Source organism: Canis aureus, chromosome 3 (assembly GCF_053574225.1).
Source record: "Canis aureus isolate CA01 chromosome 3, VMU_Caureus_v.1.0, whole genome shotgun sequence".
Lineage (NCBI taxonomy): Eukaryota > Metazoa > Chordata > Mammalia > Carnivora > Canidae > Canis > Canis aureus.
Genome location: NC_135613.1, coordinates 42,413,657 through 42,434,474, shown reverse-complemented (window position 1 = coordinate 42,434,474; position 20,818 = coordinate 42,413,657). Strand labels below are relative to the sequence as shown.

Below are 20,818 nucleotides of genomic sequence, written 5' to 3'. Positions count from 1 at the left end.
GATTCTTTCAAGGCCTCTCACTTCATGGTTCAAGAAATTCTTCACCCTTCTCTCATGTATTTACCTCTTTCTCCAAACATATATAAACTGTCCCTAGGCTCAACAGGGAAGGCAACTTTGGAAATGATCTCCTGTCTTCTCAGTGGGCTGCTCTTCTGATAATAAAGCTCTCTCTCTCTTTTTTAATATATATATATATATATATATATATTTAATTTTTATTTATTTATGATAGTCACACACACAGAGAGGCAGAGACATAGGCAGAGGAAGAAGCAGGCTCCATGCACCGGAAGCCCGACGTGGGATTCGATCCCGGGTCTCCAGGATCGCGCCCTGGGCCAAAGGCAGGCACCAAACCGCTGCGCTACCCAGGGATCCCTGATAATAAAGCTTTCTTTGCTTAAAAACCGGGGTCTCAGACATTGGCTTACTGCACATTGGGTGCACAGACAAGTTTGAGTTCAGCAACAAAAGAAAGAAGGGAAAATTTTTCACCAGCAACAATATGAATGCCTTTCACTAACTACTTTTTTTTTTAAGATTTTAAAAATTTATTCATGAGAGAGAGAGAGGGAGAGGGGCAGAGCCACAGGCAGAGGGAGGAAAAGCAGGCTCCATGCAGGGAGCCTGATGTGGGACTCGATCCCAGAACTCCAGGATCACGTCCTGAGCCGAAGGTAGATGCTCAACTGCTGAGCCATCCAGGCGTCCCTCACTAACTACTTCTTTGAGTAGTATAGGGATACAATGGATGAGGAAAGCTTTTGCATGAGGAAAGCTGAAATTCCATACAAGTACTACAAGATATTATGCATGCTCTAATTCAGCAAAATGTCTACTACCACATGTAGTAGACTGAAACACATGTATCATAGTGTGACTTCCTATCTCCTGGATGGCTAAGGCTCCAAGTTCTGTGAGGTAATGTCATTATGTAACATAATGATCTGTCTCATCTTATTGATCACTTTTGGCAAGAAAGAGCACATGATACCAGAGCAGATTGTATAGTTGAAGAAACTGCATATACATTTTCCCTAGAGCACCAGTATTACATTTGTATGGCCTCTAAGAAAACTGTGATATTAATGGTTTATGTTAGAGATCTTCTTATCAGGGAAATCATTCCTGAATCTGTGATTTGCTGCAGAATTAGGTTTTATTTGCCAAATCACTCATCAACCACTACCATCAGTTGTCATACCTACTGTGCTATGGTGCATTAAGACAAGAATCCCCTCAGAAGTAAATTCAACATCCAGCTCTGGGCCTGTTGCTCCAATTGTACCTGCCTTCCAAATGGCCGCCGCTATGGATGATGGTGGAACAGTTTCCAGGGCTTGAACACCTGCAGGCCCAGAAGGGGTTGGAAGAGGAAGCATCAGCTCAAAGCTAAAGAGGTGCAACAGGAGATAGAAGCTGCTGGTGGAGAGGCAGGTTTTGCAGGAGCTATGCTGCTGCAGCAGCAGCAACAGGAGGAAAGCGAAAAAACCCAGGAGGCCCCCAGGTCCTCCCACAGCCACATGCCTGTGACCACAGTGGCATGGATGGGAGTCTGTAACCTGTTGGGTTCCTGGGATAGAACAGTGAGAAGTCAGCGTAAGACCCCAAGGCACTAGCTGAAGCTGGCCTATTTTCATTTTCCTTGAGGTTTTTTTTTTTTTGATGAGTAAAACTAAACCAAAAGTATACATGATTTTGTAGAATTCATCGAATATTACTTTTTTTAATTTATTTTTTATTGGTGTTCAATTTACCAACATACAGAATAACCCCCAGTGCCCGTCACCCACTCACCCCCACCCCCCGCCCTCCTCCCCTTCCACCACCCCTAGTTCGTTTCCCAGAGTTAGCAGTCTTTACGTTCTGTCTCCCTTTCTGATATTTCCCACACATTTCTTCTCCCTTCCCTTATATTCCCTTTCACTATTATTTATTTATTATTATTTATTTATTCCCCAAATGAATGAGAACATATAATGTTTGTCCTTCTCCGACTGACTTACTTCACTCAGCCGAATATTACTTTTTAAAAGCTTATCTGTAACTTTACTTTGATTTACTGCTGGTAAATGAAATATGCCCAGATTTACCATTAAATTAATAAGAAAGCCATGCATTAAAAACACTATTTATTTATATTTCAATAATAAAGTATATAACATGGGTATAAAAATAAATATAATTAGATTATTTATGTACATCATTTAAATTGATTAGCATTTAGTTTATCAACAAATAACAGACTAACACTGAAATAATTCTTAGTTTGATAGTCTCCAGTAGAATTAAGATATTTAAGACATAAGGGAATACACACAATAATATATCCATTCTTGTCGTTCATTCAGAGGCATTACATGTTGACAAACCTGCATATAAAAAAAATAGAAAACTTTTACTTTCCTTTCACATGTTGTTATTTTTGGCTAATTTTTAACAGGAAAACATTTCTAGACCCTATGCAAAACATATCCCTCTGCAGATAAAATTCTATACCATTTGTCCTTAGTGGGGAACTACAAATATAACCCGGTGTCTAACAGAATAATTCAGTATAAATTCTACTCAAATATAGTATTTGATAGTATATAAATGTGGGTAAAGAGGAATAGTGGAAAGGGAGTAAATATCCTTTTTTCACCAAGCCTAGAGCATTTTCCAAAATCCTCATTGGGATTCTGTAGAATCTCTCCTCTTTATTTGGTTCTAGAATATTTTAGGATTTCATGGACAGAATGGAGGAAGAAAGGATAAGAATAGAAGGTTTCTTTTTTTTTTTTTTTTTTCCTTTTTCCCTTCACTACACCAGTTCCAGGATCTCTGCCTTTGAACCTCTGACTAAATTAGAAACGTACAGCTCTGCTAACACCAGAAACTACAACTATTCCTGGCTCTTGACTTAGATGGTTATTTGAAACTTAGAGGCATTTTCTCTTTCAGGTTACATTAGAAAATCTTAATAACGTAGATGAAAATATTTTGGATTAGCAAAATTGCCATTTAGTATAAGCACTACATTGTTTTTCTGTATGATGCTGCAAAGTACTGTCACGTACAACATTTTATTTTTATCTTACATTAACCTGTGAACTATCTAAAGCTGGTAATATTATACTAGTTTTACATTTAAAGAGACAGGAACAGAGTGGCTAAGTGAATCTCTCATAATCATTCAACCAAACAGAACTCTACTAAACCCAAAATCTCCTAATTCCTAATATAGCATGATAATAATATAAATATCACACTCAAAATAATTTTCTACTTCATTTCATATTTCCATTTAGTCATAGTGTTAATAGTAAAAATATTTTTTCAAATTGATAAAAGAAAAAACTTTAATTAGAAAACACCACATTACCATTGTAGATTTTGGTGCCACTTCTACTGCAAATATGTTGAGTCCTCTGTTGTTTACGCAGTTTTTACTTAGCTCATTGTTGATGTGAATAATCACTTTATTATCTGACTATATAAATGCAAACAAAATGATTATTACAAAACACTTTGTAAGTCTTATGATAGAGGTATTCACAGAATCAGTAGAAACACAGAAATTATAGAAACACAGAAACATTACCTCAGACTGGGTTAGCAAGCAAGACCTAATGGAAGAAGCAATACTTGAGATACTTAGATGTCAGATCATAGATAATAGATAGCCTCTAGGATGGATAGGAAGCAAGAGAAGGCAGAATGAAGTTGGTCAATGAAAGAAATGTAGGTACCAAAGTATTCCCTTGCTAAAGAAGCTACAAGCACTCCCCAACGAATTCAAAGGGGCAGGATAACATTAGACTACCTGGATTCATTTCTCAGCTCTACTACTTAGCATGTGACCTTCTGCAAGGTATTTAACGTCCTCATGCTTCAGTTTCTCTGTGCGTAAAATACAGATAGTATTTATCTCATTGGGTTGTTGTGAGAAGTAGATGCATTAATAAATGTAAAGAGCCTGGCAAATGGGAAACTCTAAACTATTATTCATTTTGGTGCAGGGAAGTTTAATTTTCCTTGAGGGAAAGGAAGGTGATGGAGGGTTGAGAATTGACAGCTAACTAGAGAACTCAGAAACTGGTAAGATAGTGACTCCCAGCCACCCTTTTAGTTCTAATAAAATGTAGAGGATGGAAGGCAAGGCATGCTAGGTCTTAGGAATCACCCTTCAAAGCTTTATGATCCACTTGAAGATTGGAATCTCCTGGCTGGGGACCCTAGTCCTCTACCTCATTTTTAAGAATATATATATAATCTGAACCCATCCAACCTATGTTACTTATCTTTGTAATACTCCTCTCCAAATAAAGTTCTCTGTTTCTGCATAGTGGATGTTCCCACTCTTTCCTCTATACTTCACATTAACCGTCTCATGTTACTCCTTACACTGTTTCTCTGCTTCTTTTTTTTTTTTTTTTGTTTTTTTTTTGTTTTTTTTTTTTGTTTTTTTTTTGTTTCTCTGCTTCTAATGGCTGTCTCTACATATCTAATCCTACCTCGTTTGTCTCCAATCCCATACCACAGTCCCCTTCCCCTCATCATAACTCCTTCCTCAACTTCTATGGTCCAAACTAACATCAGCTACAAGAAACACAAAAACAGTAAAACTACTACACAAATAAACAGTCTTATATAATATAACATCCAATTATTCTCTGGCTTTTGAGAGTATTAATTTTGTCTTCCCAAGCAGCCTATGAAAGCAGAGACCATATTACACTTATAGTGGCCCCTATAATGACTAGAAGAGTTAGTTACATAGTATGTCCTCACATTGACTCAAAACTCAGCCAAACCTTAAGCACTTTAAGAAATTTATGGTAGGCATAACAATAATGTCTCACCCAGGAACTAAAAGAAATAACCCAACAGTCCTAAAAACTAGCCATCTAGAGTTAAGATTTTATGAAAATTTACGTTTCTAGAAAGCTTGGTATCCCTTAGCACTTATGCATGTATTCTCTTGGCCTGCAATATCAGAAGTAGCAGGGATGGTAGCTAAAGTTAGCAATAATTGGCTTGATAAAAATAGTTCCTGGGCAGTGGAATATATTAGATAAAATGATGACAATCTATAAAATTTCTGATATTTCAAAGTGTGTAAAAAGTTGAGTAAATTATTTTACTTTGTTTACATTTCTTTAAAACCCACTGTCTGTTATTTGAAATAATTGTGTGAAGACAAACTACTTTGTACCCAGATTATGCTCTATCTTCAGAGATCCCAAATATTTAATTTTCATAATATAATTATCTCAAACTTTTAAAAATGCGTAAAAATTATGATGCTCAATTTGAATTAGAAACCAGAGAAGAACTGCCCATTATAAATATTATTAATACAATGTGATACTAATTACTATGTAAGAATAGAATAAGAAAGAAGATGGAACACATTAGTAAACAATGCAGTTATGAAGAGAACCACCTCATAAATAATACCTTGTTTTCAATAACTGATGTTATCCAGGTGTCATGCTTATAAGTATGTACAATTATATCTTCATAGCCATCCATTACCCTGGCATTGCCTTTGTTAAGAACAGATTTACAGATGGCCTTCTCGAGTTGCCCACTGCATGCCTCCATATGGACAGCTTTAATTCTTGGCTTGCATTTGTCTGCATAGATATCAATGATAAATGGACATGCCTGATAAGAAAGAAAAATCAAATCTTGCTTTAGCCTTCTGATAGAATTTAAAATAAATTATTAATATGTTTATAATGATTTAAGATGTACTGTACCTTCTAATTTGTCCTTTTCAATACACATTTCGAAGATTTTAGTACTATGAATCCAATAATATAAAAAGCATGAAACTATGATTCTTTTTGTTAGCATGTTAACTGACAATTTTCACAGAAAAGGAAAGAAAACCAAGGCAGCCCAGGGTGGCTCAGCAGTTTAGCGCCGCCTTCAAGCCCAGGGAGTGATCCAAAGACCCGGGATCGAGTACCACATAGGGCTCCCTGCATGGAGCCTGCTCCTCCCTCTGCCTGTGTCTCTGCCTCTCTCTCTCTCTCTCTCTCTCTCTTTCTTTCTCTGTCTCTCATGAATAAATAAAATCTAAGAAAAAAAAAAGAGGAAGGATGATTTAAAAAAAAGAAAAAAGGAAAGAAAACCATAATCTCAAGCAAATCGGTAATACCTCCTTTAAGTCACAGCACCATCCCTCCATTTGGTTTAAAACGAATATATGTCATATTAGGTATTTAATATCCTTTTCTAACTTTAAGGCTACAGAAAGAAGTCATCAAGGGAATATAAAAGAATTATTATACTTACAATTATAAACTTAAATCATGGATATAGAGCACCAAAAAGAATGTAGAAAAAGAAATGTACAGTTCAAAGTTAGTGTAAAAGTACCTTCAAAATCTGAGATCTAAGTGAATTCTGCATTTGGAAATGGATCTTTCTAATGTCCCTTATAGTCTTTACCACAGCCAAAAGATGGTGAACACAACACAGGAGCCTTTGTCTCTCTGTCCAACCAAGTCCTCCTGCCTTGTTATAGTCCCAATACTCTGATCATCCAGATCCCAGAACAAATAAAGCTCTTTCCTACATCAGAGACTTTGTGTATAGTATTCTATCTGCTTAGAAGATTCACATCTTTTTACATGGGTATCTTCAGGTTGAGGCTTATGGATCACCTCTGCAGAGAGAGTTGCTCGGGTCTTCCAATCTCCTGTCCCCCCGCATTATTCTTCCCTAGTTTGGTCTCTGGTTTGTTTCTTTCCAAATGTTTCTGAAATGATTTTATTTCCCATTTAATTTATCATTCTTCTTCATGGAATGTAAATACCATAAAAGCAAGAATTCTGACTATTCATCATTGATCTTTGGTGCCTCTTTATTACAGACTCACCACATGGTAGGCATCCAATGTATTATCTGTTGAATAAATAGTGAATTTATACATACAGCTGGTCATCTTTTTATTTGGGGGACAAAAGAAGCCTGAAGTTAGCAGAACATCAGCAGAAATTTTTATTTTTAAGAAAGTTTTTAATGATTCCAACCTTTGGCAATAATAAAGTCATTCTTTTTTTAAAGATTTTATTTATTTATTCAAGAGAGAGAGAGAGAGAGAGAGGCAGAGACACAGGCAAAGGGAGAAGCAGGCTCCACACAGGGAGCCAGATGTGGGACTCAATCCCGGGACTCCAGGATTACGCCCTGGGCCGAAGGTGGCGCTAAACTGCTGAGCCACCTGGGCTGCCCAATAAAGTCACTCTTATAAGAGAGACAGTAAAATGAAACATCACTGGACTAGAAAGCAGAAGATCTGGGTTTGTAATTGGATTTTGCCATTTGCTTGCTATGTGACCTGGAAAAGTTAGTGAACTTTTATGAGGATTAGTTTCTTCATTGAAAAAAATGGGAACAAATAGTATATATTCTGCCAAGGGTTGTTGGAAATATCTAATAGGTGATATGTGTGAAAATATTTTATAATGTAGAATTCTTTAAAAAAGATTATGATAGTTGTAAGAATGATTATGGAATTTTATTTTTTTTAAAGATTTTATCTGGGGATCCCTGGGTGGCTCAGCAGTTTAGCGCCTGCCTTCGGCCCAGAGCATGATCCTGGAGTCCTGGGATCAGGTCCCGCATTGGGCTCCCTGCATGGAGCCTGCAACTCTGCCTGTGTCTCTGCCTCTCTCATGAATGAATAAAGTCTTTAAAAAAAAAGATTTTATTTATTTATTCATGATAGATCTAGAGAGAGAGAGGCAGAGACACAGGCAGAGGTAGAAGCAGGCTCCATGCAGGAAGCCCGACACAGGACCCGATCCTGGGACTCCAGGATCATGCCCTGGGCCAAAGGCAGGTGCTAAACTGCTAAGCCACCCAGGGATCCCGATTATGGAATTTTAAAGGTTTAATTTATTTTTTTAATATTGAACAGATTCTGGTATTTTGCTATTTTTCAAGGGTTGGTTATCATTTTTATTCAATCAAAGAATATCAATACATAAAGATTTGTGAAAGTAAAAATCTTAAAAGGCCTTTGTTAAAGATTTTATTTATTTATTCATGAGACACACACATACACAGAGAGAGAGAGAGAGAGAGAGGCAGAGGCACAGGCAGAGGGAGAAGCAGGTTCCATGCAGGGAGCCTGATGTGGGACTCGACCCTGGCACTCCAGGATCACGCCCTGGGCTGATGACAGATGCTCAACCGCTGAGCCACCCAGGCATCCCTGTTCTCTAAAACTTTAAAAATCTTTATCTACTCTAAAAAAAGCTTCCCTATTAATATATAATATAATTATACATTATATTTTCTGTTCATGGGCTTGATCTTTTATTTATAGGATAGTATAGGAAGGATACTATAAGCAAGAATACTATTCACTATAAATTGTTAATTGCAGAATTACCAATATACAGTAAGGAAGATGAGGAAGACTGTAATAATAAAACCCAGCTTAGGCCATGATACTTAAATTTAGCACAAAATTTGGCTCTCAGCTACCTGTTAGGCAAGACAAAACTGAGGTAAGATATCACATAGCTCTCAAAATCTAAAAAAAGAAGTAAAATTCTCCCAGTTCTGAATTGTAAAAGGAATTTACACAATGAAATTCTTTTTAAAAAATAGAAAAAAGAGGGGATCCCTGGGTGGCTCAGTGGTTTAGCACCTGCCTTCAGCCCAGGGCGTGATCCTGGAGTCCCAGGATTGAGTCCCAGGATTGAGTCCCGCATCAGGCTCCCTGCATGGAGCCTGCTTCTCTCTCTGCCTCTCTATCTGTCTGTGTCACTCATGAATAAATAAATAAAATCTTTAAAAAAATAGAAAAAAGAGGGAGAAACTAGACATGTGTTTTGTATATTCAATAAAGGAACAAATTATTAAGTCATGGTGAAATAGAGGCAATGCTCTTGTAGTAAGAACAATAAAGAAGTTATGTTGCTCTTTGATAGCCTTCACAGGTTGATACAGTGAATGGATAATCTATTAATTCTGAACACTGAATTAGAGGGTTTAATAAGAAAAAATAAAGTAAAAATGACTGGTTATGCCTGACTATGGAGGGAAAAAATAAGACAAACTGAGAGTACATAGTAAATTCTAGAATAATTAAAATAAATGGAATTTTGTCTTGGTCTACTAAAACCATTCAAATAATGAGATTTCCAAAAATCCTAAGTCCTTTCCCAAAATGTAAACTGTAACTGATACTTTGATTATTCTTTGTGACATCATATCTATTAATTTAATAGGTGGGATCAAATTAGAACTCACCTAGACATTAGATTTACCTACATTATACATGATTCAAGAAAGTACCACAGAAGGTTTCCAAATTCCTCTCAGCAAAAGACTCAAGAGATATATTCAAACCAACTGGAACACATTCATAAGACCACAGACCGATTCTTCCTAGATTATCATAAACCTTTTATTTTTTTCAAATATGAAAATGTCAGGTCATGCTCTTGGTATATTAACTCAATAAAATCGCACATATCAAAGAATCACTGCAAATTAAAGCTAGTATCTTAACTGAATAGCCTCCTTGTCTTAGAACAATTATAAGCATTAACTAAATCAGTCAGAACAACTTCAGGTCTTACATGAACCATTTATGTTTTTATATTTACTTTAATACCAGTATAGTTAACCAGTGTCATATTAGTTTCAGTGTAATATCAGTTTCAGTGTAATATTAGTTTCAGGTTTTATATTTACTTTAATACCAGTATAGTTAACCAGTGTAATATTAGTTTCAGGAGTTTTCAGTAATATTTGTAATATTAGCAAATTAAAGCTAATATCTTAACTGAATAGCCTCCTTGTCTTAGAACTATTATAAGCATTAACTAAATCAGTCAGAACTTCAGGTCTTACATGAACCATTTATGTTTTTATATTTACTTTAATACCAGTATAGTTAACCAGTGTAATATTAGATTCAGCATTTCCATGCATCAACCAGTGCTCATCACAAGTGTCCTCTTTAATCCCCATAACCTATTTTCATGCATCCCTCTGAGCTACCTCCCCCTACTCGAATCCTTTTTTTTTTTTTAAATGTTTATTTATTTATGATAGTCACAGAGAGAGAAAGAGAGAGAGGCAGAGACACAGGCAGAGGGAGAAGCAGGCTCCATGCACCAGAAGCCCGATGTGGGATTCGATCCCGGGTCTCCAGGATCGCGTCCTGGGCCAAAGGCAGGCGCCAAACCGCTGCGCCACCCAGGGATCCCTCGAATCCTTTAAATCAAATGTTACCACATATATACATTCCTATCACTAGTGGAAAGTACCTAATATTTTTATACCAATTAGTTAATTGTGAATTGTTGTTTTCTCCTAGCATTACTGTCTGCTGGTGTAATATTTTCAGTCCAACAACTCTATAAACCTTACTGAATTAGGACAATGTCTCCACTATTATTCTGTAAACCAAAAGTATCTATGCCAAGAAGACTTTTTGGATGTTCCTGACTAAATTTGGATGCTCCTGACTAAATTTTGTTTGTTAATGGGTCTCATACTAAAGAAAGAAAGAAACGAAAAATAACACTAGGTTTGACATACAGTAAGTTGCCTAGTCTCTTGTAAAACCTCTTTCCTTACCATGAGATACACTCAAATGATGAAACTGTGGCTCTCTCTCAGACATAAGTAAAATATACAAACTAATAGTATGCTTTTAGAATAACTGACTTTTTAAAAATGCTATAGAAAAAAAAGGGGGATTCTTTTTCCCCTCTGATCAGGTACCCTTTAAAAACGAACAAGGAGGGATCCCTGGGTGGCGCAGCGGTTTAGCGCCTGCCTTTGGCCCAGGGCACGATCCTGGAGACCCGGGATCGAATCCCACGTCGGGCTCCCGGTGCATGGAGCCTGTTTCTCCCTCTGCCTGTGTCTCTGCCTCTCTCGCCCTCTCTGTGTGACTATCATAAATAAAAATAAAAAAAAAATAAAAAAAATAAAACGAACAAGGAAAAAACAAAAACAAAACAAAACAAAAAAACACGAACAAGGAGGGATGCCTTGGTGGCTCACTGGTTGAGCGTTGGCCTTTGGCTCAGGGCATGGTCCCGGGGTCCTGGGACTGAGTCCTGCATCAGGCTCCCCATGCAGGGAGCCTGCTTCTCCCTCTGTCTGTATCTCTGCCTCTCTCAATCTGTGTCTCTCATGAATAAATAAAATCTTAAAAAATAATAATAAAAGAACAAGGGGTGCCTGACTGGCTTAGTCGGTAGAGCATGAAACTCTTGATCTCAGGGTTTTGAGTTTAAGCCCCACATTCGGTGTAGAGCTTACTTTAAAAAAAGAAAAACAAATATATTATTTGATACCTAAAATAATGACCATAAAGGAAGAGACACAAAGTAAAAGTTCTATAGAAGCCAATATGCTATATTATAGATACTATACAAGTACTTTAAAAGTATTATAGAAATACTTTTAACAGATCATACTAAGCAGTTTGTTCTGACTAAATTCCTTATGTAAAACCAGAATGGCCACCTGGATGCTAGATAAAATTCTCCATGAAACCACTCACACCAATAGAGATAAATCAGCTATGATATTAATCATTGAGGAAAAAATTCCCTAAATTGATGAAGGATGTGGTTAGTCTTTATCTAACTAAATTAACATGGAAAAAATGGTAGTAAGTGTACTGAGACTATGCTCCAAAAGACTCTCTAAGCATTTCCAAATTGATTTTATACAGTTGACTATTTCTCTATGGTTTATGAATAGACACTACAAATAACAGTATATTTATTTTCAGGATGGGTCAAAATATTTCACTGTCAAAAGGCCACAACTGGGGCACTTGGTTGGCTTGGTAGAACATGCGATCCTTTATCTTGGGGTTATAAGTTTGAGCTGCATGTTGGGTGTAGAGATTACTTAAAAATAAAACCTTTGGGACACCGGAGTGGTTCAGTGGTTTAGAGCTTGTCTTTGGCCCAGGGCGTGTTCCTCGAGTCCGGGGATTGAGTCCCACATCAGGCTCCCTGCATGGAGCCTGCTTCTCCCTCTGCCTGTGTCTCTGCCTCTCTCTCTGTGTCTCTCATGAATAAATAAATAAAATCCTTAAACAAAAAAAATTTTTTTTAAAAACAAAACAAGGGTGTCTGGGTGGTTCGCTTGGTTAACCGTCCAATTGTTGCTGGTTTCAGCTCAAGTTGTGATCTCATGGGTTTGTAGGATCAATCCGCGAGTCAGGCTCTGGGCTCTGCAAGGAGTCTGCTGAAGTTCCCTCTCCCTCTCCCTCTCCTCCTCCCTGTGCACTCTTCTGCTTTCTCTCTCTCAAATAAATAAATAAATAAATAAATAAATAAATCTTTTAAAAAAGAGTTTTATCTCAGAAATCCTTCTTGCCTATGGTTTCAAAGGCCAATGACATCAGTAAATGCTGTAAAATGTCTTAAATTGCTCTTAACTAATTTCTCTTATTAAGCTAAGGGATGTGTAGTAGATACAATATTATTCAAAGATTTGAAGTTAATTTTGCACCATAGTCAGAATGTGGGATTCACTGAACTGTTAGGTTAAAGTAGGATATAAAAAGTTACTGTAACTATTCACCTCTTCTTTTTTAAAATGGCAAAAAAATTATAGAGAACTTCTCAGAAAAGAGGTTTAAAAGAGATTTTGAATGATGTCAAAGCTAGGTCTTAAACCAAAGTCTCAATACACTTTGTTGATACTACTAGTATTATCCTCCTGAGCTGATGTATTTGGAGAAAGGACAGATACTATTTTTAAGGATACAAACAACAAATGTACTATTATCTGATGCATGGCGTGAAACTCATTAGTTCTTTATTTTAAACTTGACACCAAATACAGAATTTAAGAAGTAAGGCCTCATTTTTATTATTTCTCTGGCTTACTGCTAGTCTTAATAGTAATAGCTAATATATACACAATATATATATAAGTCAAGCACCATCCCAAGTGTTTTACAAATATTAACCCAAGGAGTATTTTTTGTCAAAAGATCAGAATTCCAATTCTTATACAGACACATTCCCCTTATTCTTAGGCTTTATTCTTTAGGACAAAGAATTCCCTATAGAAATGAGACTTTAGCAACTAAAATAGCCATCACCAATTAAGAAACAGAATTTTTTAATTACCAATATTTTTCTGCATCTCATATACTCAAACTCCTTTGTTCCTGAATTACTTAAATGTTGGCAGTAACTAAATTTCAGATAAGAACAGGAACTTAATTACATAAACTAGCAGAAACACATTGCTGCACTCACTATTCATATATTGAAGTTCAAGGATTTGAGTGCCCAATTCAAAAGTCATGTGTCAAGAAAATGTTAACAAAATAAATTATTATGGACATTAAACCCACTGCAAAACTTTCAGATTGCTTTACCTCTGTCAATTCCAGAGCTTTATTGTAGCCCATTGAGTGTACAGTTACCCAAAGGTCACGAGGATCTCCTTCTCGATCATTGGCTTCCATTAGATTCAGATCCATAAAGCCTTGTCTTGTTAGTTCATTCTTCTTTGTATCAAAATTGTCTGTCAAAAAACCCAAAAGCTTCTTTCTTACCTAATTTCTTAAAAGGTTTATTTATTTCAGAAAGAGTGTGTGTGTGCAAAAGCAGGGGGAGAGACAGAGAGAGAGAGAGAGAGAGAGAGAGAGAGAGAAACATAACCCTGCCAAGCACAGACCTCAATGTAGGGCTCCATCCCATGACTCTGAGATCATGACTTGAACTGAAATCAAGAGTCAGATGCTCAGGCAGCCCAGGTGGCTCAGCGGTTTAGAGCCCAGCGTGTGATCCTGGAGACCTGGGATTGAGTCCTGTATCAGGCTCCCTGCATAGAGCCTGCTTCTCCCTCTGCCTGTGTCTCTGCCTCTCTCTCTCTCTCTGTCTCTCTCTCTCTGTCTCTCATGAATAAATAAAATCTTAAAAAAAATCCAACTTCAAGACATTCTTAAAGCTATAGTACTCAAGATAGTGTAGTAGTGGCAAAAGATTAGACAAACAGATCAGTGTAATAGAGAACCCAGAAATAGACCTGTACAATATACATGACTGATACTTGACAAAGGAACAGTCAATTCATAGGAGAAAGGATAGTTTTTATCAATAAGTGGTGCTAGAACAACTGGACATCTATAGGCAAAAAAATAAATGTAGATAAGGATCTTACATCTTTCACAAAAATTAACTGAGTCATAGAACCAAAGTACAAATCTATAAAATTTCTGGAAGATAACAGGAGAAAATCTGGGTGACTCTGTGTTTTGCTATGTGTTCTCAGATACAACATCAAAAGCACACAAACCAAAAGCATGACACGTGAAAGGAAAAATAGTTAAGTGGGATTTCATTAAAAGTAAACATTTTTGCTCTGTGGAAAACACGATTAAGAGAATGAAAAGACAAACCATATACTGGGAGAAAATACTTGCAAAACACAGCTAATAAAATTTGTATACAATATATACAAAGAACTCTTCAAACTCAAAAATAAGAAAATGAACACTTCAATCAAAAAATGAGCAAAAGATCTGAACCTTACCAAACAAGATATACAGATGGTAAATAAGCATATGAGAAGATCCCATCATTAAGGAATTGCAATTTAAAACAAGATACACACCTATTAGAATGGCTAAAATCCAAAAAACTAACAATACCAAATGCAGAGGAGGATGTGGAGCAACAGGAATTCATTCATTCCTGGTGGGAATAAAAAATGGTACAGCCACTTTGGAAGACAATTTGGCAGTTCTTTTAAAGTTAAACATAGGTTTACTATGCCAGCAATCACTGAATTGAAATGAATTGAAACCAATTGAAAACTATATATACACAAAAATATGCACGAGTGTTTTTTTAAAAAGATTATATTTATTTATTTGACAGAGAGAGAGAAAGAGAGAGAACATAAGCAAAGGGAGCAGCAGAGGGAGAGAGAGAGAAGCAGATTCCTGCTGAGCAGGGAGCCCAATGTGGGGCTTGATTCCAGGACCTCGGGATCATGACGTGGGCTGAAGGCAGATGCTTAACTGACTGAGCCACCCAGGTGCCCCTGCACATGGCTACATTCGTAATTGCCAAAAATTGGAAATAACCAACATGTCTTTATAGGTGAATGAATAAACAAACTATGGTACCTTCATACAATGGAATTATTACTTAGTGCTAAAAAGAAATGAGCTATCAAGCCAAAAAAGATGTCTAAGTATGAAATTTTCATATTGCTAAGTGAAACAAGCCAGTCTGAAAAGGCTACATACTGCATGATATTTCAACAACAAGGTACTCTTGAAGAGGCAAAACTAGAGAGACAGTAAAATGATTAGTGGTTGCCAGAAGTTTGAAGGGATGAATAGATACATGAATAGGTAGAGCACAAAGGATTTTTAGGGCAATTAAATTATTCTGTATGATACTGTAATGTCAAGTACACGACATTATATATTTGTCAAAATCCAGAGAACTGTACAGCACAATAAAACCTTAATATAAGCTATGGATTTTAGTTAATAAAAACGCATCAGTATTGGTTCATCAATTTTAACAAATGTGTCATACTAATGGCAAGATGTTAAAAATAAGGGAAATTGGTAGAGTGGAGAAGGAATATATGGGAGATCTATGCAATCTTTACTATAAACCTAAAACTGCTCTAAAAATAAAGTCTTAATAAAAAATAATAAAAATTAAGGTAACTTTAAGTATAAAAAAAGTTTATTAAAATGATCTTCCAGATAAATAATACATTTTCTCATTTTCATGGAGAAGGATGGATAAAATTAATATTATGTAAGACAAGAAAAATAAAATCTTCAGAACTTAAAAAAAGTCCAATTATTTGCAATAGTTCAATGTTGATGAAGGAGACATTCCCTCCAAATCATTTTTTAAGTCAACCAGTCTTGAGGAATTTTTTGCAGCAGAGTATTCAAGGTTCTGGAGTTTAACTGCCTGGGTGTGAAACTCAGCTGTGAAATTTTACCCTCTTTGATTCTGTTTCCTTATTCGCAAAACAAGCGTAAGAATATACCTCAGAGAGCTGATGTATATAGAAGTACTTCCAACTAGGGGCACCTAGGTGGCTCACTTGGTTAAGCATCTGACTTGATTTCAGCTAGGTCATGATCTCAGGTCATCAATCTCAGGGTTGTGAGATTGAGCCCTACATTGGGCTCTGTACTGGGCGTGGAGTCGGCATAAGATTCTTTCTCTCAGGCAGCCCCAGTGGCCCAGTGATTTGGTGCCACCTTCAGCCCGGGGTGTGATCCTGGGGACCTGGGATCGAGTCCCGCGTTGGGCTCCCTGCATGGAGCCTGCTTCTCCCTCTGCCTGTGTCTCTGCTTCTCTCTTTCTCTCTGTGTCTGTCGTGAATAAATAAATAAAATCTTAAAAAAAAAAAAAAAGATTCTCTCTCTCCGTCTCTCCTACCACTTCTAAAAAAAAATAAAAATAAAAAAGAGAGAGAGAGTACTTAGAACTAGAATACGGGGTATCCCTGGGTGGCGCAGTGGTTTGGCGCCTGCCTTTGGCCCAGGGTACGATCCTGGAGACCCGGGATCGAATCCCACGTCGGGCTCCCGGTGCATGGAGCCTGCTTCTCCCTCTGCCTGTGTCTCTGCCTCTCTCTCTCTCTCTCTCTCTCTCTCTGTGACTATCATAAATTAAAAAAAAAAAAAAACTAATATACAGTAATTTCTCAAAAGATGATAACTATCGGGCAGCCCCGGTGGCTCAGCAGTTTAGCGCTGCCTTCAACCCTGGGCATGATCCTGGAGACCTGGAATCGAGTCCCACGTCAGGGTCCCTGCATGGAGCCTACTTCTCCCTCTGCCTGTGTCTCTGCCTCGCTCTCTCTCTCTCTCTCCGTGTTTCTCATGAACAAATAAAGACAAGAAAAAAAAAGATAATAATTATCAATTCTACCAATTAAATTATTATTTTTTAAGTAGACTCTACTCAGGGCCTGACCTCACCACCTTAAGACAAAGATCTGAGCTGAGTTCAAGAGTCAGATGTTTAACCAACTGAGCTACCCAGGCTCCCCCAATTTAATTAAACTAAAACTTTATTTATCAAAAACTTTACCTTAAGAAAATTCTAATTATGATTCACTCTTACTGAATGTGCTCTAGTACCAACAATAGACTATCAAAAGATTGTATCATTAAAGTTATAAGATGATTATATCTTCCTAAAAATAATATTCTTTTTACTATCAATCTTATTATTCAAAGCTTAATAATAGATCTTGGAAACTAGCCCTTTATCTGATACGTCATTTGCAAATATCTTCTCCCATTCTGTAGACTGTCTTTTAGTTTTGTTGACTGTATCCTTTGCTGTGCAAAAGCTTCTTATCTTGATGAAGTCCCAATAGTTCATTTTTGCTTTTGTTTCTTTTGCCTTCCTGGATGTATCTTGCAAGAAGTTACTGTGGTTGAGTTCAAAAAGGGTGTTGCCTGTGTTTTCCTCTAGGATTTTGATGGAATGTTGTCTCACATTTAGATCTTTCATCCATTTTGAGTTTATCTTTGTGTATGGTGAAAGAGAGTGGTCTAGTTTCATTCTTCTGCATGTGGATGTCCACTTTTCCCAGCACCATTTATTGAAGAGACTGTCTTTCTTCCAATGGATAGTCTTTCCTCCTTTATCGAATATTAGTTGACCATAAAGTTCAGGGTCCACTTCTGGGTTCTCTATTCTGTTCCATTGATCTATGTATCTGTTTTTGTGCCAGTACCACGCTGTCTTGATGACCGCAGCTTTGTAGTACAACCTGAAATCTGGCATTGTGATGCCCCCAGATATGGTTTTCTTTTTTAAAATTCCCCTGGCTATTCGGGGTCTTTTCTGATTCCACACAAATCTTAAAATAATTTGTTCTAACTCTCTGAAGAAAGTCTATGGTATTTTGATAGGGATTGCATTAAATGTGTAAATTGCCCTGGGTAACATTGACATTTTCACAATATTAATTCTGCCAATCCATGAGCATGGAATATTTTTCCATCTGTGTCTTCAATTTCTTTCAGAAGTGTTCTGTAGTTTTTAGGGTATAGATCCTTTACCTCTTTGGTTAGGTTTATTCCTAGGTATCTTCTGCTTTTGGGTGCAATTGTAAATGGGATTGACTCCTTAATTTCCCTTTCTTCAGTCTCATTGTTAGTGTATAGAAATGCCACTGATTTCTGGGCATTGATTTTGTATCCTGCCACGCTGCCGAATTGCTGTATGAGTTCTAGCAATCTTGGGGTGGAGGCTTTCGGGTTTTTTATGTAGAGTATCATGTCATCGGCGAAGAGGAAGAGTTTGACTTCTTCTTTGCCAATTTGAATGCCTTTAATGTCTTTTTGTTGTCTGATTGCTGAGGCTAGGACTTCCAGCACTATGTTGAATAGCTGAGTGAAGTAAGTCAATCGGAGAAGGACAAACATTATATGTTCTCATTCATTTGGAGAATATAAATAATAGTGAAAGGGAATATAAGGGAAAAGTGTGTTGGAAATATCAGAAAGGGAGACAGAACATGAAAGACTCCTAACTTTGGGAAACGAACTAGGGGTGGCGGAAGGGGAGGAGGGTGGGGGGGTGGGGGTGAATGGGTGACGGGCACTGAGGGGGGCACTTGACGGGATGAGCACTGGGTGTTATTCTGTAAGTTGGCAAACTGAACACCAATAAAAAATAAATTTATTACAAAAAAACAAAGCTTAATAATATAAATCAATATGTATTTCTTGTTCCTGATTATACTATATAAACTTTCAGTCAAAAATATATATTTTTGAAAACTTTTGTATTAATAACACTTCTACTTTATTTGCTGTTTAGATAGATAGATTTAGCAGACTCCCACCTGGCTCACTGATTTTGCCAAGCTTAGACCATTTTAAGAACCAAAGGGGTAGGATACGTTGTTACCCCAATGACACCAATATGTGAGTTAATGTGCCTCCTGACTGCATTCTGGCCTTCTTACTCTGTGATCCATAGCTGGCTATGGCTTTTTGGTTTTCCCTTTGATCTTTCAGTCCTTGGCTTAAATATACAAGTCCTACCCTCTTCCCAGACTTCTCCTAAGAGATAACAGAATTTGTCTCATTCTCAGTATTTTTCTTTGCCCATCTTGGTATTTTTAGTTTTTATACCTCCATGTACTTTCTTAATTCAGCTCAAATACAAGAGACTAAAGAATTCTTAACATATATAAAGAACTTCGTGGAGGGCCACCTGGGTGGCTCAGTCAGTTAAGTATCTGCCTTCGGCTCAAGTCATGATTCTGGGGTCCTAGAATCATGTCCCACGTGCTCAGCAGGGGGCCAGCAGGGGGCCTGCTTCTCCCTCTCTTTCCCACTTGTATGTGCTCTCTCGCTATCTCTGTCTCTCTCTCTCAAATAAATAAAATCTTAAAAAAAAAAAAAAGTCCTTGAAACTGCTTAATTTTTAATAAAACCCTAGCCTATTAGTTCTTTGCTGCCCTCTCCTGGGCACAGTTTGGGGCTCTTGACAACTTCAATCCTATTAGTATCAAAGAGCTGGGACAAAGTTTTTTTCCATTCTAAGTTCCAAAGAGCAAGGGCTAAAAATGAAATTACATTTAAGTAATTGATATTTTCTTTTGACTTACATATTACAATAACTATCAATTTAAGGAAAACAAATGTTTACATCTTTATGGTCTATACACAATGTTATTCCTTTTTCTTTTTAAGATTTTATTTATTTTCGAGAAAGAGTGTGAGCAGGAAGTAAAGCAAGAGAGAAGGTGAAGTAAGCTCCCCACTGAGCAGAGAGCCTGCCTGTATCATGACCTGAGCCAAAGGCGACACTTAGCAGACTGAGCCACCCAGGTGCCCCACAATGCTATTACTTTTTAACTGTCCTAATTGCCGTAATAATATTCTATCTTCATAGTTTTATATTTTATTTCTTAACGATGAAAGGATGCTACATATTTTTAATATATCCACTAAGAAAAAGAAAAGTGTGGGGTGCCAGGGTGGCTCAGTGGATCAAGTGACTGACTCAATTTCAGCTCAGGTCACGATCTCAGGGTCTTGGAGATTGAGCACTGCATCTGGCTCTGAGCTCAGCACAGAGTCTGCTTGTCCCACCCCTTCTCCCACTTACATACTTCTCTCTCTCTCAAATAAATAAAACCTAAAAGAAAAGAAAAAAGAAAAGAAAAAGATAAGTGCTTACCTCGGCAGACAGCCCAAGCATCCTCATCACATTTCTCACCACTTGTTCTCAATTCAAAAAAATTATATTCTTCAAGGCTTAGAAGACCATTTCCATCTAAATCAATTACTTCAAATATATCTGATAAAGTTGACCTAAAATTATAAAGATAGGAAATAATTTGTCCCCAAGGCAACTAGACTAAAAGGAAGTAATATTAAGGCATTAAAACAATTTTTGTGAACTTAAATGTATCTAGATATATTTCTTATTCAGTGTAATAGGAGATAAACAAGGTTTTAAAAGAACCATAGTATCTCATAGTAAGAACTCAATGAATAGTAATTCCCTCCTTCCTTTCTACTTTCTCTTCCGGTTTTCTTGTCCTTCCCCCTCTCCCTCCCCCTCCTCCTCCTTCTTTTTCTTTTTCTTCTTCCAGATATTATTGTATATATCTAGGGTATGAGAGAACCACCTAAGCATTTGGATTTCATATTTGACAGTTATCTAAGTTAACAGTGCAACTAGCAGGGTCTATTCCTAAGGCAGTGTCTAGTCAGGTAGAAATCTATACATGTGTGACTAAAGTTATTTTGCCAAATGTGTGGAACCCAGAAATGAATGGCAATCCC

The 20,818-nt window shown here is 37.0% G+C and overlaps 1 protein-coding gene and 1 pseudogene across 2 annotated transcripts in view; both read right to left on the bottom strand.

Annotated features, from left to right (window-relative positions):
* Positions 1-722: 722 nt before the first annotated feature.
* LOC144304498 (glycerophosphodiester phosphodiesterase 1 pseudogene) lies at positions 723-1,528 on the bottom strand (annotated as a pseudogene).
* A 590-nt stretch (positions 1,529-2,118) lies between these two features.
* Positions 2,119-20,818, bottom strand: part of EFCAB7 (EF-hand calcium binding domain 7) — a 46,995-nt gene continuing 28,295 nt past the window's right edge. For both annotated transcript variants that reach the window (XM_077892085.1, XM_077892084.1), the window contains 5 exons: positions 20,208-20,341; positions 13,385-13,533; positions 5,446-5,655; positions 3,368-3,475; positions 2,119-2,375 (listed from right to left, as the gene is read on the bottom strand). In XM_077892085.1, coding sequence (XP_077748211.1) covers positions 2,301-2,375; positions 3,368-3,475; positions 5,446-5,655; positions 13,385-13,533; positions 20,208-20,341 — 676 coding nt within the window. In that variant the 3' untranslated portion in view covers positions 2,119-2,300. The remainder of the gene's footprint in view (positions 2,376-3,367; positions 3,476-5,445; positions 5,656-13,384; positions 13,534-20,207; positions 20,342-20,818) is intronic.